Source organism: Primulina tabacum, chromosome 7 (genome assembly GCF_025594145.1).
Source record: "Primulina tabacum isolate GXHZ01 chromosome 7, ASM2559414v2, whole genome shotgun sequence".
Taxonomy (NCBI): domain Eukaryota; kingdom Viridiplantae; phylum Streptophyta; class Magnoliopsida; order Lamiales; family Gesneriaceae; genus Primulina; species Primulina tabacum.
Window position 1 is genome coordinate 38,361,001 of NC_134556.1, and position 23,845 is coordinate 38,384,845.

Here is a 23,845-nt window from a genome sequence, read left to right on the forward strand (position 1 = left end):
AAAATCGAGCCAATTTCAGATCACGGTCGGCAAAAGTCTCACGGCCATTGGAGTTTCTTGTGTTCAATATTCAATAAACAGAGAATTTATTGTTCATGTTATTTCGTCGTTCCTTCCTTGGCTATGGCCTAAATTGCTTAATAGATAGAAGTGGTCATTCCAAGTATTGCCTGGAACAGTAAAACTTAAGAAATGGGATATAACTGTTGTTTACGGAAAATATTTGGATGCCAATCTAGGAATTACCTTCAAATAAGCAAAACATATCTTAAGTCCAATTCTTGGCATATACCAATATCAAAATATCTTATCCTAGCTCCCATTTTTGTTATGACTCGATACATTTTAAATCTGGAACATATCACATATCCTACATATAGAAAACATTTGAAGTGCTTGGTTAGGAGGAATAGTTTTTTAAAAAAATAAAATAAAATAAAATTTGAATTATTAATATGCTTAATTTATGTGCATGTCCCAAAAAACATGATGATACGTGAAGGACCAGCCAAATACAGTGGATTTCCTGTTTTAAGCAACACCACGGTCAAATTGAAGAACTAAAATGATTAATATGACAAGATATCACGTTGGAATTTTACAGCAGAGGCCAGCCTGTGTACCCAAAGGACAAAACATAGGATGCAGTACTAGGATGCTCTTAGTCTTTGCAGATAAAACTACAGTACTACTTAAAAAATATTGTCCTACGCTGTCCCCCGCTTAGTACAAGAATTCGTGACCATTTACTACTCAACATGTTGATCAAAGTTTCATCAACATCGTACAAAAGCTGTTTTAAACCCCATACACGTAGAATCGACTACATCAAACATATTCACGATTCATATATAAAAAGCAAGAGCATATATAGGTAAATAAGTCACATAGCAATGAAGCATTGCAACCATGTATATTATTACCCAAAGTAGCGGTTAATCAGACCAAATATGGTAAAGTTTAGACTACTTTGCACCACCAAGGCAAAGATCAGACACATTTTTGGGAAATTAAATTCTTTGAAATACAGTTCTTAAATTGTTTAGCTAACTTCGGTAACATTAAGTAGTTCAGATGGTTATTGAAAATAGAAATCTGCATGCTGCTGGTTTCAGGTTGTGAAGTAAAAACGAGATGCGTCATTAATGCACGTGACAGATGGGAGGTGAGAGTTTTGAGATTTAGCGGCAAATGGTGATTGGTGGACAGCAGCAAAGGAATTAGGGAAAGTTGATTTAGCGAATCCTGATGATGCTGCAGTAGACAAGAGTGGTGTTGGAGGAACCACATTTGGATGGCTTCTCCCGGTCAAATTTGTTGATGAATCAACTTCCATACTCTTCTCTAGAGCTGATCCCTGCAGAAAGAAAAATCAGATCTCAAAATGCTTGAATACCAAAAGGTTATGTTCACGTTCCACGACCGACTACTTTCAGCTACTGAATATATGGTGTTAGGTGAACTTTGTGGATTTGTTTAAATGCAAAGCGCTGGCACATTTAAATTTCAAACTATATCATTGATGTGGCCGACCATGGAGTAAAAATCGGTTTCCAAAGATTTAACTCAGATCCCGAGTCACGCCATGGCCCGGTGCTTGTTCAAGATGCTACAACAATGAGTGTTAATAGAAGAAGTCAAGTGCAACTGATGAAAAACAAGAAAGAACCTGTACGATATTCACCTGAAAAATGTGTACCTGATAAATGGGATCATAACTGGAACTCATTCCACTCTGGAAAAAAGGTTCAGATGCATTTAGATATCCATGTGGTAGCTGAGATCTCCTAAGGGCTAAAGACAAGGTCTGCATCTGCAATGAAATGGGATAACAGCTAAGCAAGCTTCCAAAGAATTTGAAGTGTTTGAGTAGACAAAAATTATTCCAAACAACTATTAAAAATCTCCATCTATTATAGAGAACAAAGTAGTCGAAACTTCATATCTGAAATTTCACGGTACCCTTTGTCCATTTTCAGTAGTTTTGTCTGAGTCGTATTGAAGCTGAGAGTGTCCCACGCCCATACTCTGGGTTAGGCAACTGGCGCCATGTGGTGGAGCTATCCCCAAGTTTAAATCTAGACTATGATTTTGGCCAGCTAGAAATGTCAAAGAAAAATTTAAATTGTGAATCAAGTAAAAGACAAAGCAACTTAGGAGAAAGACTGAATGACAGTTCATTCTTGATCACGTTTTCATGTTTACCTCCAACATCGGCCTCAAAGCTAACTTCATCTTCATATGCGCTGGGGTCAAAATTGGTAACTGCTTCCCTTCCATTGCATTTTAGTGCAGCTTTGTCGTATGCTCTAAAAAACATCAACAAAGTCAATCAAGACAAACAAACAAGCTTTACAAGAAAAGAGAAAAAGAATGCAAAATATTTAGACCTCGCAGCTTCTATCTCACTGTCAAACAATCCAAGATATATGTACCTGCAGGGAAACATAGAATGTTTAATGCCATGAAATTATGAATCGATCACTTCCCAAATGTTCAGAAAATAGTGATATTTGGCATCTTACTTCTTGCCAAGTAACTGACCCATCCGAGCTTCCCATTTTCCACATTTGTGGAGTGTAACTCCCCGGTACTTTGAACTCCCTCTTGAAAACCCGGTACTCCGGCGACGAAGAATGTGCACAAATTCTTCCTTGGTTAGATCCTTTATCTGTGTAGAAAACCAAGCAAGAAAAATCAGAAGCACTTCAGGAACAAAAAAATACAAGAAAAGCATAAATAAGTCTGTAACACGAACCTCGTTAAGATCTTCATAGTCACTGATGTTAAAATTTATGTCAGCATCCGGTCCACGAAATTTTAATGCAGCTCGATCATATGCCCTAGAATTAACATTGACATGTATTTCCTATTTTATCAATCTCAAGAACTTCAACCCATAAAATTGATGTCGAATCACAACAATTAAAAATTTCTTACCTAGCCGCAGCATGAGCAGTGTCAAATCCCCCTTTGAATTGACAAATAGAATTTCAGAAAAGTCAAAATAAATTGAACCAAGTCAAAACGTACTCAAAATGAAGTCGTTAACACTGTAAAAGTTACTTACCTAAGTAAACTTGCTTACCACAGTCCCTGCAGAAACAATTTATGAAAAATCCATCTTAATAGTAGACAACAATGTACGAAAAAGTTGGGGAAATTAAACTTCAAATTCAACAAATAATGGCAATCAAAACCATAGATTCTAGATTATTTTTTTTAAAACGTACTCCATAAAGAGTTTACAAATTGAACGTAGATTTACACAATCAATACAAATCGACAGATGAAAAACACCGTACACAACGATTTTAATTATGTACTCGTTGCTGTGGTTTTTATTTTTAGATGCATAACAGCGATCAGAATCGAATATCCCACCATAACAGCACGGCAGGTTTCGCACGCGTACTTGAAAACAGATAATTAAATAAATAACTCGTCGATATCGGAACCCTAACAATTGCCACTTACCAAATGTGAGATTCCCAACGGCCTGTGCGGCGATAAAACGTGACTCCACGGTACTGAGAGCTGCGAGGCCTCGGCCCTCTTCGACTTTTCTTCACCTGCCGCCTTTGCTGCTGAGTAATTACCCTCTGCCCCGCCAGCTCCGGGTAATTCTCCGAGAGATCCAATAACTGACACCGAGGCGCCCCTTTCGCCGGGAAAAAATCCTTCATCACATAACCGCCAGTCCGATTCTCTGCTTCCTCATCCTCACCGTTAGTCTTCCATATATCAAAACCGCAAAGGTTGTTCGAGCTCGAGTCCTCATCACCGGCGGCGCTGGAGGTCTCCACATTCACAACAGATGAATTCGAGCTACCGGAATACTCCAGATGATCACCGGACACAATTAATTGTTTCTCCGATAACTTTTCAGCTCGATCAAAGATCGTATCGATTGTCAAATTGAGGTTTAGCATCTGGAAAAAATCCTCGAAACCCAATTCCAGAACAAAAATACGTCACAAACTTACACAAAAGATGATAATGCGTCTGTCAGCTAAAATTGCAGTTCCATGACCCAAATAAGAGAGAGAAAACGAGAGCAGAGTGGTGGCGAAGAAAGGAATTTATATAGCATATATAGATGAGAAATAGTGTGTATAGATAAAAACAGAAAATTACACATTACTTTTTTTTATGAGCTGAGAATTCTACGGTCTTTCTACTTTGCTTTGTAGTCCACGGAGAAAAATCAAAGAGGAGTTTTCGAGAAAACGAAGCCGTGATTTATTTATTTAGAAAGGATTTAGCGCGTGTACTATACTATTTATGCTTTTTTTCTCATATTTATATAACATATATATAAAAGGACAGATAGTCAGTAAATACTTAAATCCTAGTTTTATTTATGTTTTACCCTTTTAAATGGCTAGTATTTTCATAAAATAAATTAATCTGTTTATTTTTTGACCGAAATATCGTCGAGTTGTATTATTCATGTTCTACATATTGTTCCTCACAGCCTAACTACGTAGTCGCAAGAGATGGTTTCTGACGTAAATTATTTCAACAACACCTGACACAACCATGTTTCGTTTCCTACCTCGGGTATAGTAAAATAATTCAATTTGAAAATAATACATGAGATGAGGAATAAGCATTGATCTTTTTTTATTCAAATATACCAACTATTATTACAAAATAATCTTCTGTAGAGGAATATTAACTTGCTTACCTACTTATAGCAGCTAATAATACACATATATACTAGAAAGAGAAATATTACTATTTGTTTGAAAGAAAATGAAAATGTTGAATGATGTCTTCATCTTCTTCCCGCCTTGATGTTTGTAGAATTCTTGATGGATTTGAAATCCTGACTTCAACTCTTGTGAATTATTCTGTCAGTTGTGACCGATGACATCTTGTAAGTGGTGATCATTTCAACCGCTAGTTAGCGGCTTTTCAATATGGGTGGTTGAGTGGTCCATCTTCTGCTATTTAGTATAATTGTCTTTTAGTGGTGGTCTATCATCCATTAATAGAGTGGTTGGATCACATATTTACTTTAACTTTGTCGGGATATCTTCTAATTTTTGTATGGTCCACGAGGAAATTGGTTTTTTTTGTGTTTGTTCACTCATCTCTTGGTCCCATTTTTGCATGATGCTATCAATCTGTTATGGATCGAAAGACTTTACCGAATTCTGGCTCTTTTTGGTTCGAGCATTTTGGGCAGATGCTTTCTGATCATTTACTCATATGAGTCATGTAACATAATTTTTGGCTAGTTTATTTGCTCTCCAGCATCTTGCTTTCTGCATAAGATTTCTTTTCTTTTAAAATAGGTTTTCTGCAAAACTTGTTGTTTTCCCTGTCATATTGTTTAACATAAAAAAATCATTTACAGAATTCTGTTAAAACTTAAATGTAAACTTGATTTTGTCAATCTCAATTAGATCACAATCCTTATTCTCTTCTGGTAAAGATGACATATTCAGTTAATGAAGCAGCAAATGGTATTTCTTCGGTTGGAGGTTCTTTGTTAAATTTTTGAATATTTGTATCTAGCCTCCTTAGCTTGATAAACTAAAAGACTTCATGTGAGCCATTTTCTACTGGTTTTGGTGTTGTACTGAAAAGTATAGTTCCAGAACATCTGGATAAATAATAATTGTTTGTCCATGTCTTGTGCACTGCTTCTTGAATCCACTTATATAATCCTGAAATTTTTGAGAAGTTGGGTGATGTAGTATAAGTTGAGGCAAAAGATCTGAATTCATATTATGTCTTGACCTCATTTGGATATGAATTTATTTTCATCCATATCATGTGATATTTTTCCTGCTACATCAACCATGATTGTGACTGAGTTAATACATATTCTTGTCTTCAATTTCTCTCAGTTCTATTGACATACCTGAAATGGAGAAACTTCATATTCATCAGTATCAACGTTAGATTTACTCTTGTCTATAAGGTTGATCTCTCTCTTCAATCCCCGAGGTGGAAGGTTGACTTAAAGACTCGAGATATGGATCTAGAGTCTCAATTTTTGTGATCGACTCATTTGGAGATGATCCAAAATTAACACTTATGATTGAGGTATTTGAATGCGCTGCTACAGGTATAGAGTCTTGTACTCAAAACTCTCTATTTGAAAAACCCGTGGCTTCTCAATGCTATGAAGGATAGAACTTTGTATTATAAATCATAACTGGGTATAAGCATGGTAACATCATGTAATTCGATCAGAGAAAATTCTCTTATCGGCTTGTTGTAGCATAACCGCAACTTCTGTATTTAGGGAGAGTTTGTTAAACTCGTTTCGAAGCATTTCAAGGTGTTATCTCAAATGTCTCTATATTTTTATGATGACACTGATTCCACTGTTGTGAAAAAATATTTGCATGAGATCTAATGATCACAATATCATAAATATAATTTTGACACAAAGTTTTCCTCCTTAATAATATAATTTTCTCAGGTTTATATTCAATTTTATTTTTAAGAAAGCTTTTGCCCTTGTATCAACCTTCAAAATAAATTTATTTGATATTAAAAATATTTGTCATTTTTCAAATCTTTTTTTATTACATAATATTCTTTTTCATTGATATGACATCTTATGGCTTCTGCTTATGAAAATAGACCATTACAATATCTACAGAATTATTTTCTTTCTAGTGTGAGCTTTGTTAAAACCGCTACCCACCAATGATCATTGACATCTGTGTACAGTATCATATCATTTTCAACTTGAGCAATAGTCATTTTTGGAAGATTTTTACAAATCTATTTTAGTTTGTTTAGTCATTTTGTGTGTTCTTCTGTCCATAAAAATATTGCATTTTTTTCAATAATGGACTAAAAAATTTTCTATGTTTTGTTAGGTTCTTAATAAATATATCAACAGAATTAACAACTCCTAAAAAATTTTGTAGTCGTTTCTTTTCTTTAAGGTTTTCTGGAAAATTATGTATTTTTCCACTATGTATTCTTGCATAATTATTCCGCACTCATCGATTTCTATTCCGATGAATTCAATCTTTCTTGTAACAATGACTGTTTTTTTTTCCGGATAAAATTAGTCATTCTTCCTTACAAACTTTAGAGAATATATTTAAGCTATTTCATACGTTTTTTCATATTTTTAAATGTCATTAAGACGTTATCAATATAGACAAACATGAATTTGAAATAATCCTTAAATAAATAATCCACATTTCTTTGAAACTCATTGGTTAGACTTCTCAAATATAGTGACCTTGTGGTGTAGAGAAAATAGTGAATTTCTTATTTTCTTACTCCATCCGAATTTGGTAGAGTACAAACCTACAATGAAATTTAGAAAATATCTTGGTGTTACATATATAATTAATCAAATATTCTTTACTAGATATAAATACCCAGCAAACTCCAAGATTTTATTAATTTTTTGATAATTAATAACCAACCTGAGTTTGTTTCTTTTGATCTCACTATGATTTCTTACCAGAAAATCTGAAATGTTGTAAGATGATATTCCTGCTTTGATTAGTCTAAGATTCAGATGTTCTTTGATAATAATATACATACCTTTTTATCCTTTATGTTCATCGTGATAGACATGTATTGAACAGATTCATAGTTTTAGTCTTCCTTGATTTCAAGGCTGACTTTGAGTTGATTTTTATTCTACCATGCCCAAATGATCTTTATTGTAATTTCCTTCGATCCTTTCGTGACATCTTCTAGATATATTGTCGATTCAAACTCTACATCATTATGGTGTAGAGCTATCTTGACTAATTATATTTCTTCTGGTTGGAGGTCCTTATATGCTCTTAATTGGAGCATTTTTTTCCAAATCGTCCAGAATCTTTCAATTTTGTATTCAGAAATTTAATAATATTGAGTATTAAAATCGTAAAAAATCAAACATACATGATCAAAAATAATTATTTTTTTCTCATTTTTACCCTAGAATATGCATGTATGTACGTACTTTGTATATATTGCCGTGAACAGGAAATCTTATTTTAGATATATTTTGTGAAGTGGTATTAAACATATAAATAACAATTACTTGTACATAACTATTTTACTAAGGAATAGATTTTTCTATATATATAAATACAAACATATTTTGTGAAGTGATACTTGACATATATATATATATATATATATATATATATATATATATATATGAATTATGCAACAATTAATTTTCCCAACTCTACACCGAGGAATAGGTTGGAAATGCATGTTTGGAATTAACTGGGAATAAATGTGGTGGGGGTTGTGATATCTACTTACTTTTATTAGATGGACAAGAAAGCATAATTAAAATGCCATGAGAACGTCAATTTTGTTTATATTTAAAATAAAAAATATTTTTTTTCATACAAAATAATTTTTTTTCACGAATGACCCAAATATCAGAATCGTATCATACAATTGACTCATGAGATCGTCTCAAAAGAGTTCAACTCTTATTTCAATTTTTAGGTTTTTTGCTTTTGGTAAGAAATCATGGTGAGATCTCAAACTCTTATTGAACAATTTTCTCCTAATTTTTTATTTTATTTTTTGTGAAAGGTCCTAAAATTATATTTTAATAATAATTAAAAAAACCACTGATTTCAAATTAATACCAATTTATGTCATTTGACTAAAAGTACATACAAATATGAAAGAGATGATAAGGCTCCTCAACCACTCATTTATAGCTTAGTCCGAGTCACAGCGCAGTGATTTGGCATGGCAAGCTAATGAGTTATGTCATCGATCTATATTTGCTAAAATATTACAAATATATATATTTGGTGATATTGTTTTCCGAATTAAATTCATGCATATAAAATCAATTTCTAGCCAAATTAAAAAATTATTATAAATAAAAAATGGGTGAAGCCCTTTTTGAAAGGCTTATAATTTTCATCGTTATATTTAATTTCTCACCAAATATAAAAACCATATATTGCAAAATTAATGAATTTCTTTGTAGATATATGTCCCATCTGTTGGCAGCACTATCCTATGTTAATGTCGTCGTCCAATCACATCAAATATATAATTTACATTTGAATATAAAATTAATTGAAATTGCTAAAAATAAAATTTACCGACGAAGACAAAGCCTCGTGCCACTGAATCCTTAGCAACAACGTAGGAAGGTTTCGAGGAAAATTTGGATTCGCAAGTGATGCTTTGTGTCATCTTCTGTCAACAGTAATTTTAATATAGAAGAGCTGTTTTTTTTTTCTTTTTAAAATAGTAATATTGACGGTGACTTTGCAATTATAAAATAATTTTCAAAGAAAAAAAAAACAAATTTTACTTTTTTTCTAGGTGCCCTCGTCCGGATTTGGAGTTTCTTACATCAGCAGTGACGGAGCTAGGAATTCGATTCTACCCGAACTAGAATTTTAAAACTCTAAAATTTTTTAATATTTTAAATTTATCTACCCGAGCTAATATCATATTTATCCAAAATTATAAAAAAATTTACATATAAATTTTTTGGTCCACCCGGTGCTAAGCTGTGCCTCCGCCCCTGCATACAAAGAGATATAGAAGTTTTTGGCTCTTACATAATTGTCTTCGTTTATTAAATTAGTTCGAAACTCATCTAAGTTAGGAAGTTACCAAGGAATAATTTCCTTTATAAAATATGATTGGTGTAAACTTTTTCAACAAATATATAAAATATAAGACGAGCAATAATTGATTTAATTATCATTACATATAGATTTATATATAGAGTTGTAAATAAATCGAGTCAGTTCGCGAATGTTTCGAACCGAATTGATACATATTTGATTCGTATTCGAATTTATCGAACTCTTTTCTATTTTCGAGCCGAAATTATTTTGTTCGATAGTTCGCGAGCCTTAATATTTTATTATTACAATCTAATTATATATTAAGTATATATACAGTTTAGAGCTTTCGGACAATTCATATAGCTCATGAATAGGTTTGAAGATTTTGAACCGAACTCGAACATCCTTTTTATCCGAACTCAAGCTGAATTTTTTTAAAAAAAAAATTTGAAGATTGAATCGAACTCGAACTCGGACTCAAATATACTTGATTCAAGTCGAATTCAAAATTTAAATTTTTACCATATTCAATTCGATTAAGTTTGTTTATAACTCTATTTATATATACAATCAATTATTATTTTATGTAAAAAGCCGAAAAAAACAGTGCATATTCTACTTAGATGACAAACACGTGAATGTTGGTTGGTTTGATCTAAAATAAAATTTGTAAATTTGACTCAGGCAACTTGGTTTTTTGGGGGGGAAAAAATGTGCGTGAGTAATATTAATTTAAACGCGATGATACCAAAGTACAAGAAATAAATGTATCGACAATATTATATTTTTCTGCGTGCCTTTTATGGGTTAATTAATTAATTGTGAGAGTGGACATACTTTGCTTAGGGCAAGAGACTGCGATATAATTATTCTTGAAGTTTGGCACTCGATTTTGTTTTTTATTTAAAAAAACATTTAACTCAATCACAAGTCCATATAATCCACTAGCATTTATCTTTAATTATGTTCGGTGTGCAAAGACAGCAATATTAGATTTCACCGTTGGGTCCAGAAATCGACCCTAAAAACTTCAATCTTTTTTATACGAGGTTTTCTTGAAAAACATAAAATTGATCCTCTAGATAATTGAATCAACTCGTATCCTATATCTTCCTCTTGTTACAAATCCAAGGCCCGCCCCTACTCCAGCACATGTCTGTAACTTTTAAAATCTTCTTGCATCATCATCAGCCATGGGACATCTAACATTACAAAAAATTGATTTACCAACTAGGAAAAATGCCGACAACATATGCACACTACTAAGTGATTGGCATATTAGACGATTTCATTGGCTTAATAGTTGGAAACAAGTCAACAAAATAACAACTTACAAATTTCTACTCGCCCCTGGTCAAGTCCTTCACAAACTCTGGCTAATCAATCACTATCAGAGCTGCCAATGTCGCTGCTATAATCACTACTATCATCTTCAATGTCAAGCTGCACATGCCGGACTTGGATAGGCTCTGGTGCTTTTGTGAGCCCAGATAGAGGAATAGGCCTCGGTTGCTGTTCCTCAACCCTAGGTGGTCCAGGAAGAGAGTCCAATGGTGGCAACGTAATTGGGTCACCAGGCTTCCAACCAAGAGGAGGGAGAATTGGTAGATCAATTGGCAATTCCACGGGCATCCCGGGTTTCCATCCAGATGGAACGACAATATTTGGAGGAATCAAACCTGCTGACAGAGGGTTACTTTCTGAAGGTATCCCCGTAGGAGTTCCAATAAATGGCTCGAGTACTTTATCTTTGCCGCCGTCCATTTTAGGTAACCCAACATCGAGATCGGCAAAATTATATAACTGAGATGCTCGCATCTGCTCCTCCTGTGGGGCAGGAGGAAGAGCACCTCGAAGAGGAGCCTGACCAGCACCAAATTCAGGAGGTGCAAAGGTTGTGTAGCTTATCTTGTGCGCGTATGACAATATATCTGACACTTTTAGCTGAGTTTTAACAGTCGTCGTCGAGGAATCTTCGGCAGTACTGTCTGACTTTGTTCGTTTAGGGCGGTGATAATTAGAATAATCATCCACAAGAAAGTCAAGAACATGCTCAGCCTCTTTGAGTTTGTTGGCAAAAGCAAGAAGAGCAGAACCTTTGGACCGGATTTCACGTGCAAGCTTCTCGTTAACATCTTGAAGATCAAGAATTTCTTGGAGTTCTGCAACAGCTTCAATGAGTTGGGTCTGGAGAGCTGTGAATTGGGAAAGGATATCTTTGGTTGACAAAGGAGATGAGTCTGATGGAGCAGGCATCAGTGGCTGGGTTTGGGAAGACAAGAAGGAAGGAAGGGAGCCTCGAAAAGCACTAAGCCACTGGGAGCAATTTGGTGAAACCTCAAATAATTTTGTGGCAAGAGCTGCCATTTGAAGTAGAAGAGACTGTGCTCTAGGGAGAGGTGGGAGAAGAGGAAGAAGAGCTGGAGAAACAGCAGGCGCAGTCAACTGATTAGGGGATTGATGAGGATGGTGCGACTGTTGAGTTTGAGAGGAAAATTTCGGAGGGGTAGGGTTTTGAAGAGACGGTGAATTGGGGTTTGGCAGGCCTAGCCTGGCTGGGGATTGCACAATTTGATGGGGAATACTTTGTAACATTTTGAACTATTCTTTTTCTCGGGAGAAACCTGGAAAAGAAAAAAAAGAAAGAAGACATGGAAAATGTACCACCAAAAGTCTAAAACTATGGGTATCAATGTTTAAACATAGCATTGATACTAAAACAATCAAAAGCATTTTACCCTCAGTACTTCGACCATGAATTAGATCAAGATTGTAATCGGCTCTAAAAAGAACATAACAGACATTCGTTCAATGAACATGAACATGGGCGCAAGAAAAATTATAATTCAGCACAAGTACACAATAACACAAGAAAGTTCTTGCACCAATAACATCAAAATTGAAGAAGCCACACACTACAACAAATATGGTTTTTCGCGGCATGCATATATGCTATCCGCAGCGAACATTGCAACATGTACAATCACAAGCTGTTGAAAGTCTGCAGATACCCATAGCGTGCACCGTGTGCTGCAGTTAATAATACTTTTTGCGGCATTGATAGTATTTGCGGCGTTCACTGTAAGCTGCTGTTAGTATTGTTCTCGACGTGCGCTATGTGCTGCAATTCATATTTAGCACGGCGTGCAAGACACGCCGTATTAAGTATTATTCACAGCGTGAAAAGTGTGCAGTTAATAAAGTGTTTATATTCACATCATTCACAGCATGAAAGTGCGCGCTACGGTAAATGTTATTTACGGCAAACATTGTGCGCTGCTGATGAGGTGTTTGTATTAAGATTTTTCGCGACATGCGCACTATTGAGGTGTTTGTATTAAGATTATTCACGATGAGTGCTATACATTTCATTAAGGTTTATTCACGTGTAGATTTTTTTTGTTAATAAAGAATTAATATCATGAAGTAAAAGTAAAACGAAATATCTAAACTCGAACAATTATCATAACACATTCAACAATCAACACCACACTTACAGCAAAATAGTTAATGTTAATTATTCATTATCTAATAAGAGAAGAAAAATTTTAAAACGTAGCAAGAGTTCACTTCGTAACATGATTTTTATTCAACAAAATGTAAAACTTTCAAACCACTAGAATCTATATCAATCACACATGACTATAAGTTTAGATAGCCATGCGACTGTGCTTCCTATTGCATCGTCGAGATAAAGCATTTCATCGTTTGGTCGTATCAAGTCTACCTTCTCCACCAAAACTTTATTCACACATAATGTCCCATAACTCTTTCAAATCCTCCACTAGGGGTTCCAAGTATACATCTATATCATTTCCTGGTTGCTTCGGGCCTGGAATCAGTAATGTCAACATAAGATTTTCCTTCGCCATGCACATCAACGGAGGAAGGTTGTAATTGACCAAAATAACTGCCAACAACTATATTTAGAACTAAGATCGCCAAAAGGGTTGAATCTATCCGTTGCAAGACCAAGCCGAAGATTTCTAGGATCTGATGCAAAAGTTGGCCACTTATGATTTATTGTATCTCAAGCTACTGAATCAACTGGAGGACGCATCATATGATCTTGACTTTTATGGTTGGAGTGCCAAATCAAGTCTTCAGCCTTTTCTTCTGATTTAAAAATCCTTTTCAATCTTGGTATCACGGGAAAATACCGTAGCACCTTTTCAGAAACTCCTTTGCAAACTTTTGTGGTGACTTTGTCCACCTTCCATCTTGAAGAACCACACTTTGGACATGAGTCCAAATCTTTAAGCTCCTTTCTAAATAGACAACAATCGTTTGGGCATGCATGAATCTTCTCATATCCTAAATCAAATGGTTTTAAAAACTTTTCTCATTGAGTAAACATTTTCTGGAAGTGTATTTTTTCTTGGAAGCATGTCATCTAAGATCTTACGGAGCTCATTGAAACTATTGTTATGACCATTTGTATATTTGTAATTGTATAATGTAACAACTGCTGACAACATTGTGTAAGTTATACAACTAGAGAAGAGAGGAGTTTCTGTATCTACTAATAAATCAGCAAACTCATAACCTCTTGCCTCAGACATAGTGTTTCCAACCCCTTCATCCGAGACAAAGACATCTTTATATAAGTTATATGCCTCTTTATTTTCATCTTCCCTTTCCTGAAATCCTCCTGAGCTACTTTGACCTTGAAATTGTGGAGTATAAGTTTCACCATGGAAGACCCAAATCGTGTAGGAAGGATCAAACCCATTAATAATTAAGTGATCGTACACTTGATCAAATTTCATATACTTCTTATTTTAGCAATGTTTGCAAGGACATACGATTATTTCACGTGTTTTGGCATAGTTCCTAGCTTGTGCGATAAATTTTTGAACCCCTTCTTCATACTCGGGTACAAGCCTTGAAGGCAAATGAATCTATTCCTTATCCATTTCGTAAATAACCCGAACTCTAACATAGAAATATATGACTTCAAAATAAACGAATATGGTAATATTGACAAAGTAATACAATCTCACTCATACAAGATATTTACCTCTTCAATCTGACAAATAACTGAAGGTGCTAAAGATAGTTACGGCTGGGTAGAGGTCAATTTGCTGCCTGTACATCAAATAGGTTTTAATAAGCTCAGTTGAGATATGAAACCAGAATTAATTGTGGAATGAATTGCATAAATGGGTCATATTAACCTTTAAAAAAAAATCAAGGGTGGCATACAATATCACCGACTTCATATGAGGTTCTTATATAGGAGAAGGAGTTTTTATCAGAAGAAAGGCAACTATACGCAAGGAGAAAGGAACCGTAGTCGAGGCAACTTGAAGAATTCGGGATCTTTTGAGCAGCGTGTCTTCCGCTATTCGGCTACACTAGTGTTTTTAGTTTAAGAACATTCATTTAATTGTTGTATTATTTATTTCAACATGAATTCTAGTAGATAACTTTCTTTTTGTTGGGATTTAAAGGATCCTTCCCCGACCCATTGTTTGAATTAATTAAATACTCGACTTTTGCTTTATTCTTGATTATATTATTGTTTTCTTTGAGTTATTCAAGTCTAGCTAACTTTGATAATATTTTATGTTGCGAATGAGTTTGAGAGAATAATTTGCAATAACCTCAATTGCCTGCTATATAAACATACAATAGGCACACTTTCCATTAAAAACATAAGAAAAATATAACTGGAACAGTGTCTAGTATAAATTGAAATTGCACGTTTGTCATGCTCTTTCATTAGTTAATGCAACTCAAAAGGTCATTGAGCAGACACAGCATATAACAAAAAAAACAGAGTTTCAAAAGTTTAGCATGCATGCAAAAGTTAAATCTAAGAAATAATCCCAAGTGAGTAGTAAACAAAAAAAAACCTTGTCCGAACATTATAATTATTTTGTAACTCCACAAAGTGCAATAGAGCCAACACATAAATAGTATATCGAGTTTACATGGGCACTGAAGTATAGGCACCACAGCTAGACATGCATATTTAGATAAACAATTTCATATAAATCTAAGAGAAACTTTCATTTTTATCCAAGAAAAATTTCGATCCCTAAACCAATTCATTGAAAGCGTATATATTGGACTAAAAAGATCAGTAATCAAATCAGGCTGTGGTTTCTTACGTTGAAAAGTAAACTTGATTTTGGATCATTATCGTTAAGTAAGAAGAAAAATGAATTTGGATAATATTATTAAGCACATTATCTAAAATATGAATCTAGTAAAAATATCAGGATATATTTTGTGTGAAGAGTTTTAAAAACTCTAGATAATAGTTATTAGTTATCCAGAAAACTCTATTTAATAGTTTAGAAAAACCCTGGCATAAATAGGGATGTTGCTTCTCATTTTATATCAAGAAAAAAATTCAAGAAAGTTTGAGCCATAAAATTCGTGTTTCTTTGATTCCTCTTTCATTTAAATTTATTTCCCCTTCCATATAAATTTAATAAAACTTTCTCATTCCAACATCTGATTGCAGAATTAGCCTAGGTAATTAACATGGAAACACTTTAAATTTGTGGTGGATCATTAGGGCATGCATCTTGAGCAATCGAAATATTGGACCAACACAGGTAGAGTTTCCTCCTGATCAGGCTTTTAAATGAAAATGCATCCAATGCCAGGTATAAATTGAAGGTCGTGTATACTCGTCATTTATGAAAATTTAACCCATCAAACACCCCAAAAGCCTGGATTAATCATGCAATGAACCCATGACTAGTGAAACATCTAATATCCATGGTTTTACAAGCTTGATTTATGTAAGGACCGTGTATCGTATTATCGTAAATCCTATGTTGATTATCGATAATTCATGAAATTATCATGTGATTATGTATATGATGTATATCATGACAATGAAAGTGAGAAAATAAGTGTTGATAATGAAATATTGTATCAGATATTGATTGTGTTTGAATAATGTGCTGAACCGCAATCGAGAAGTGACACATTTTTCGGTTTTTAGCATAATTAATTGAGTATTAGTCCAGATGATATGAGACCAATTTCATTGGGAAGCTAATACATAGTATTAAAACTTCTATGTTGACCGTTGTTGCACATGAAGAATGTAGGAATGTTGGACAGAACTGTTGGCGCTCGAGCGCGATAATTGTACCGCCCGAGCGCAGCACAAACAGCACTCGGGGGCAGAACATCTCGCGCTCGGGCGCGAGAATTCTCCTGCCCGAGCGCGGCGCAAGTGACACTCGGGAACTGAATGTCTCGCACTCGGGCGCGAGAATTCTACCGCCCGAGCGCGAATGCGGTGGAGATAAGATTAAGTTCTTTGGTTCATTTCTTTCTTCATTTCCCTTCTCCCTCTTCGAAGAAACATAAGAAAATCGATTTCTATCGTCCGAAATCACTTCAAAACGTTATCCAAACGCGAAACAAATTAAATATTCGGAATCTTTGCGTTGAGAACTTCCTTTTGAGGTAAATTTCTTTTAGTTTCAGCAGCTCTAAATATGAAAGTTTTGGAATAGCATGTAATTGAAGTCGACATTCCTATATGTGGTAGAATAACCGACAAGAAACTCATATTCGAAGTCGGAATTGAATTATGTTATGATTTCGATTTGATATGAATTTTCAAAGTTTCAAAATATATTTGAAACTTATATTGATGATTTTGAATGATGTTATTGATTGGAATGAATATGTTATTGATGTAGATAGATTATTATACTGATATCTTCAAGTTACATCAACTGGAACGAAGAATTGAGGTATGTTGCGACCGGGTAACATACGACAGGTATCTGTATCATATGATATATGTTTGATTGATTTGATTGAGCAGATGTGTCTATATGCCTTATGTGATGACTTGATGTGGCATACATGACATTGTGATTGGAATATCGATGTATAAAATAAATATTTTGTTAACACACATCGTTTGATGCATACATCGAAACATGACATGCACGTTGAGCTATGATCCTTGGATACCTTGATATGATTTGATTTGATTCTGGGGTTTGTGAACACAATGCTATGTTTGGTATTATATGACCCTTAAAGCATAGTCATTTGTGGCCCCGATGATTGATTGAGATTTGGGATGTGATGGCGCTTTGTCGACGCTATCATACGAGTATCCCTGATTGAGGCCGGTGTGCCAGCTCGAGCATTTATTTGATAGCGATTCGTTTGATTCTGACATGTGCTCAGTGGATGGGCATTTGGCTTGATACCTCCACGACATACATGCATTGCATATCATATATCATCGTGTAGATATCTGTTGTATATATGATGGTTGTTCCATACGGAGCTTTGCTCACCCCCAAGGGGGCTGTTGTTGTCTTTGTGTGTGGACAATGACATGTACTCCAGGATATCAGGAGACCAGAGAGGGTGCTTCTGGAGGGAGTCACTATTGAGTTGAGGTTTTATGCTTTGTTTCCCAGTATATATGTATACGTATCTATATACCGGGGCATGTCACGAGGATATGATTGTTTGTTTGTAGTTTGATCTGGATTATGTGTGGGCTTGTTTTATATTGTGACATGTTGAGACGAGACTATATTATATACTATTTTTAGTATTATAATTACAGTTGACATGTTTTGGGCTCATTGTAAAGAAAATTTAAACTCGTTTTCCGCTGTAGTTAATTAACCCTAATCAGATTGTGTTGTAATAACGATTAGGAGTTAAGGGCCCCACAATTTATTTCAATTTTCATTTTTTAGTTTAATCTAAATAACAATGGGCTGATCACCAGGTTTCATAATGATCGATCCTATGTATTTTGCAATCTGGATGCTTACTTCAGATATATTCCTAGAACTAAATTGGTGCAATTTGAGGCCCAAACTGAAAATTTCATGACATCCCAACTTCTAACTAATTGAACAGGGCAACACTACAACTAGAAAAACGATTGTAGAGAAGCCAAAGCGACAGAAAAGTGGTGGGGGGAAAAAACACACCCCACACAGATAAAATCCTTCATGAATTACCAAGAAAATATTCAAAATCCATTCACAAAAGGTTAGTGAACGGGTAGTATATTCAGCTAATTCATTGTTTCAGAACTCAGAAGAATAACCACACACACAATAAAGAACCAAATCGCAACAGATTATATTTTCGCTCGACAAATTTCATTACACAGCTAATTTAGGGAAATGGGGTTCGCTAACTACCTCCACCATGCTTTCTAGTGACCCAAATCTCCTACAAAATCAATGAAATCAAATACCACGAACCGTGTTCGAATGCTCAATCGATAAATAACTTGAATTCATAACAAATCGTGACCCAAATTTCCTAGAAAATCAATGAAATCAAATACCACAAATTTGAGAGAAAGTGGACAGGTTTGAAACTTACAGGAGATGAGAAGCGCCGGGAGAATCTCCACAATTCTGACTAGAAAAAAGAAAATAAGAAATAAGAATTACGTAGATGTAGAGAAAAAAGAAGGGTTCTCAATTTGGGAAAAGAGCGAAAAGCGAAAACCCGAGGGATTTGGCGCTGAATCTTCATATACACATATATTAATATATATATATACACGCTACTTACTCTGCACACATATCGTGTGTACAATTTTTTTTATTATTATCGATGGACTATTGGGAAATTTGACAAATTATGGACGGAATAAATTGATATTTGAATAGTTGAAATAAAAAAATAAAAATAAAAGTGTGTTGAAATTTAAAAAAATAAATAAAAAACAAAAGTATAATATTAGTATCATATAAGGGTAAAATTGGAAAAAAAATGTTGATGTTCTCTCTAGGTAGTTATTATCATGTCCTCACACTTACTAATATAGTAAATATTAATATATATATATATATATATATATATATAATGATAATGTGTAAACGTATTAATTATATAAATTAAGAATAATATTACAACAAAATTTGCTAATCAAAGAAGAGTTACCCTAAGTTTAGGATATTCAAACAAAATTATTTTATTTTCAAGAGCAAAAAAGAGATTGAATGATATTTTTGTAATTTATTATACAAAATGTAATCATGAATTTAACATAAAATGTATACTCGGAATTTGCCAGTAATTAATATTTTTTTAAGAAGACCTTTTGATTTATTACTCGAACTTTCTGACAATTTTATATAACTACTTATTACTATTAATTATTCATTTATCTTTAGTTATTTGGCCTTCCTGAAATTTATAGATAAAAGTTTAAAATAAATATTTTGTAAGTCATTCCCGTCACTCATGCATTGTTATTCACTTACGTATGAATCACCCCAAGTACTTCGATTAAATAGGAATTTGAGTGCAGGCTTTTGTTTCCTCTGAACTTGGGGAGTTTGCAATCGCGTCAAAATGGGAATTCGCAACGAAGTACATACCAATATTATTACAATATAATAAATCCTCTAATAGCACAGAATCACCTCAGCTTCAAAGACTTTGGTATATGCTTCTTTCGAACATGAAAGAAAATACAAAGACAAGTCAACAAATTATCGACTAGCAACCTACAACACTATGTCAAGCAAAATTGAAACCGAGGGAACAAAGACATAACATGCATCATTTTCAAGTTGGCGCCTCTGATTATTACAGAGATCGACATCTTGTCCAATACTTGTGTTGCTGACATGATGGATACGTCAATAATTGGCTCGGGATATCAGATGAGCATTCTTTGAATTTATCACAGACTTCACCTCATAGAGACCACTGGCTCCACTTCGAGCACAGTTCTTCTATATCAGGTCCCGTGGCAGTCAGATCACCAGCCACTTCCCTTCTTGGACACCATCTACCCCTCCAGTTTCTATTCGAATGGCTTATAGCGATTCAGTTAGACCTATCACAGCAGATAGGTCAAACGCCTACTGTTTTGGTACTGATATCATAAGATGATAGAGCCTTTTTCTGCAGAAATGTGGAAAAAGCTTATACATGACAACATCAGCGTGAATAAGGTACGAGAAGCAGAAAAAACAGTCAAGTTATATTTCAAACATAGATTATGAACCTCTTCTGTTATATCCCCCAGCCAATATGACAACCCGCACCACTAAACCTCCAGATACATGATGACCAAAGAAAGTAGAAATCATGGGAACGTTCAAAGTGTACAAGGATCACATAATTTTTTTTATGGCATCATTTGACAAAAGGTTATGAAAATGCAAAACAATATAAATCATGCCAGCCTTGACTCTCGCTTTAAACCATATTAACCTACCCCTTCAGACTCTATCTGTTTAAAAAACATAATATTTAAAAAATGATATACCAACATCAAATTGTGATCTCAACATTGACAATACCCACAGAACCTTCAAGTCTTTATGATGAGGCATTTATGAGATCCAAGAACCATTTGAGCCATTCTCACCTATACATCCCTGCTTGAGACCTTTTCATGCTTTAAGATTGACTACAGGAAACCATTTCACAAAATGCCGAAACAATTAATTTCAGAAAAACACTTACAATTGGCTCAAAATCAGGACTGGACAAGTTAATGGTAAGGTTTCTAGTCAACAACAAGACCTGCATTTGGAAGAATGATAACAAATTAGTTTGACAAGAATGATCATGAGCTTCCTCATGAAGCAAATTTCACACTGACGTCAGTGTCAGGCTGTCAGCTGGTTTAGAATGTTTTTGATATTTTCTTTATCTCAGTTTTATTCCCTGGAGTAAAGACACAAGTTGGCCAAGAGTATTACTTGATTGACAAGCACATAAAATATCAACATGAACCTTGGGTGAACTCACGGTTTCAAAATTAATAGGATCCATCTCCTTGAGTTTCTGCACATGATCTTTACCAGCTGGATCAAAAATACTGCCAATGAAGCTATAGACTTCAAAAAAATCCGGTATACCTAAAAAGGGAAACAAAAACCATTACCCATCGAAATAACAATTATCGTTTTGCATTAATCTTGCCTGCAACTCGAAGCCAGTGAAAAGAGAAGTGTACCAAGAGACATGTTCAATCCCTCTAGAAATTCTTAAAGCCAGTCAATATGTAATCTAATATCTGAAGATCAAGCTTTGAACCTTCATCTTAGGATTTCTATCTTAAGTTCCCTGGAGCTTATCACATGGACGATAATTCAACTAACTAATGATTCATGCAGCATAATGGCGAGAATGAATTAACATTATTGAATTTTACTGCTACAAGTACTGTCCCATTCGTAGTAGAACATGAGCAATATATATTGGTGAGTGATCTGATGCAAAACTTCCTCGTATACACCAGAAAGTACACCTGAAGCAACAGCATAGCCCATTCACAACCTCTTCAATATCTATTAAAATATTGCCCCTTCAGTTTGGATGTCAGACGCATCGAAAAAACAGAAAAACAATAAATGACATCAATCCTATACTTGAAGCAATACTGAGATAGAGGCATACACAAGCAGATTCAGCTACGTATGAAAAATGTAGCAAATGAGTACGAGCCCGACAGCCATAAGCATTTATTTCGGTTCTTAGTCATTCATTCTCAAATCTAAAGACTTCGGGAAGGCATCCAGGAAAATTTGAGCTACAGTAGGGAAATATAGATTCTGGACATCACAGATGATCAGATGAACATTGTTTCTGTTTTATCATTCGTAAGTGTAACCACAGATAATATCTGATCCTCATACATCTTGTGTTGACTGGATCATTGGAATGGAAAAGGTACATATTCAAGGAGGTTACCGTGAATCATGGAACCTTGCATGTTCTGAGTTGGCAGGTCGGAACTTGACAGAACTCTGGGTGAACTTCCAATGCTGCTCATATTGCAGTTACCAACCCTTTCAGGTCCCTTTGATACAATATCAGCTGAATCAGAAACATCACGAGTCAAAATACGTTTGGGAATTTCACCTTATTGATTATTGGGCATTTTGTACAGATAAATTTATTAAAATATATTGGTTTATTTATTTTATACACAATCTTAAAAAAATATGCATGCCTTCAACTCCAAGTAGATCATAATCATTCCCAGTTGGTGTGACTCCACTTGATGGATCATTTCCACTCATGGAAGCATCATCCCATACATGATAACCAGATGAAAGAGAATTCACTGATGCCGAACCATATGCCGCAGATGCTTGGAGTGGCCCTAGAACTGCCGAAAAAACAGCAGAAAGTGGCAAACTCAAGAATCAAGATACCAGAAAGGCATTAATTATATGTTTAAAACCATGTTCGAATTCGTGCAAAGGAGGCACACCATTTTTGGGTGCCTTCTGCGGGTATGGATGGGCGGCTTTACGCTTGGGTCGTGGGGGAGGTACATGTGCCTCTGTTCCATTCTTTTGAACCTTCAGAAAGTACTTTTGTGCATGACTGCGAATCTGCCAACAACATCATCAATAAATACCAACAACATATAATCCAGTAAAATCTAAGAAGGAAACCAAGTCTTGTTGTTCAACTACAGATCGAATTGCAAAAAATAGTTGGCTGATTAATTTAAGTAGATACAACAAGGACCCATATCATTGGAAGCATAAACTAAACCTTGATCTTCGACTTATTTCGACAGTGCAGAATTCTTCAAACAAAATGCAACAGCATGCTGAAAATAAGAATTATTGAAGATTTTCGTCCAAAGATTTAAAAAGGCACCTGAATTACCGTCTTTGAACCAACGAAATCTTCGATCTTCTTCCAATCTCGGTCGAACCTGATATTCACAGCATGAATGTAATGCATACTTTCAGAAAACTGAACCAGACACGAACGAAATCGGCATAACTTAAAATAGGCTCTGTTAAATCTGATTAGAAGTCAACGACAACACAATACAAAAGAAAAAAGACCTATTAAAGGTGGATTGAACTAAGCATTTCAGACAAATCACCCGAGACAAACATTTTCCAATAAACTAATCATAAAAGTGCAAACTTTACATCTTCAAATCCGTTGATCATCTCTCAACTCCCCCGGGAAACAAATGGCCTATAAAATAAAGTAGACGAAGGAAATCAGAGAAGCTTAACAGTTGGAGAGCTTCAAGGAACTTGTCGTGCTCGTCGTCAGTCCAACTCTCCCTGGACTTCGTTATGGTGTAAGGCTTCCGCACCTTCTTATTTGACCCTTCTCCCGACGAAGGAGGGGGCGGTGGGGGCGGAGGGATCGATGAGCTGCGGTTCATCTGGTGAATGAATTTGGCGCGCGGAGAAGTTGAGTGGTGGAGAAGAGAGAGGGGGTTCTTGTGGTGCGTCGAGTCCCGACTAATTGTGGCCTACCAATCAAAATCAAATGCGTTGGCATCAGCCGATAAAAAAACTAACTGCGTGTTGGTTAAATTTAAGCCA

General features: G+C 34.9%; 3 protein-coding genes across 11 annotated transcripts; all 3 read right to left on the reverse strand.

Annotated features, from left to right (window-relative positions):
• Positions 1-888: 888 nt before the first annotated feature.
• LOC142551796 (APETALA2-like protein 3) lies at positions 889-4,211 on the reverse strand. Of its 2 annotated transcripts, none has more exons than XM_075661200.1 (10): positions 3,478-4,211; positions 3,071-3,096; positions 2,941-2,971; positions 2,759-2,843; positions 2,526-2,671; positions 2,391-2,435; positions 2,206-2,309; positions 1,963-2,099; positions 1,685-1,813; positions 889-1,357 (listed from the first exon to the last, which is right to left on the reverse strand). In XM_075661200.1, exons 1-10 carry the CDS (start codon positions 3,930-3,932, stop codon positions 1,112-1,114), a joined length of 1,404 nt encoding a protein of 467 aa, XP_075517315.1. In that variant the 5' UTR covers positions 3,933-4,211; the 3' UTR covers positions 889-1,111. The 2 variants fall into 2 exon arrangements, with proteins under 2 accessions (XP_075517315.1, XP_075517316.1); XM_075661201.1 differs by having other exon boundaries at positions 1,700-1,813; positions 3,478-4,209.
• A 6,262-nt stretch (positions 4,212-10,473) lies between these two features.
• Positions 10,474-19,051, reverse strand: LOC142551798 (mediator of RNA polymerase II transcription subunit 4). Of its 2 annotated transcripts, none has more exons than XM_075661203.1 (2): positions 18,891-19,051; positions 10,474-12,166 (listed from the first exon to the last, which is right to left on the reverse strand). In XM_075661203.1, exon 2 carries the CDS (start codon positions 12,135-12,137, stop codon positions 10,923-10,925), a length of 1,215 nt encoding a protein of 404 aa, XP_075517318.1. In that variant the 5' UTR covers positions 12,138-12,166; positions 18,891-19,051; the 3' UTR covers positions 10,474-10,922. The 2 variants fall into 2 exon arrangements, with proteins under 2 accessions (XP_075517318.1, XP_075517319.1); XM_075661204.1 differs by lacking the exon at positions 18,891-19,051 and having other exon boundaries at positions 10,474-10,744; positions 10,877-12,481.
• An 827-nt stretch (positions 19,052-19,878) lies between these two features.
• LOC142551800 (protein REVEILLE 8-like) lies at positions 19,879-23,845 on the reverse strand. 7 transcript variants are annotated; one of them, XR_012821622.1, is made up of 9 exons: positions 23,528-23,844; positions 23,154-23,211; positions 22,756-22,879; positions 22,492-22,650; positions 22,230-22,355; positions 21,285-21,394; positions 20,997-21,056; positions 20,831-20,919; positions 19,879-20,429 (listed from the first exon to the last, which is right to left on the reverse strand). XR_012821622.1 is itself a non-coding variant. In XM_075661209.1 (9 exons), the coding sequence occupies exons 1-8, from the start codon at positions 23,680-23,682 to the stop codon at positions 20,864-20,866; spliced, it is 837 nt and encodes a 278-aa protein (XP_075517324.1). In that variant the 5' UTR covers positions 23,683-23,845; the 3' UTR covers positions 19,879-20,429; positions 20,831-20,863. The 7 variants fall into 7 exon arrangements, 6 of the variants coding, with proteins under 6 accessions (XP_075517324.1, XP_075517321.1, XP_075517322.1 ...); XM_075661209.1 differs by having other exon boundaries at positions 20,831-20,908; positions 23,528-23,845; XM_075661206.1 differs by lacking the exon at positions 20,831-20,919 and having other exon boundaries at positions 23,528-23,842.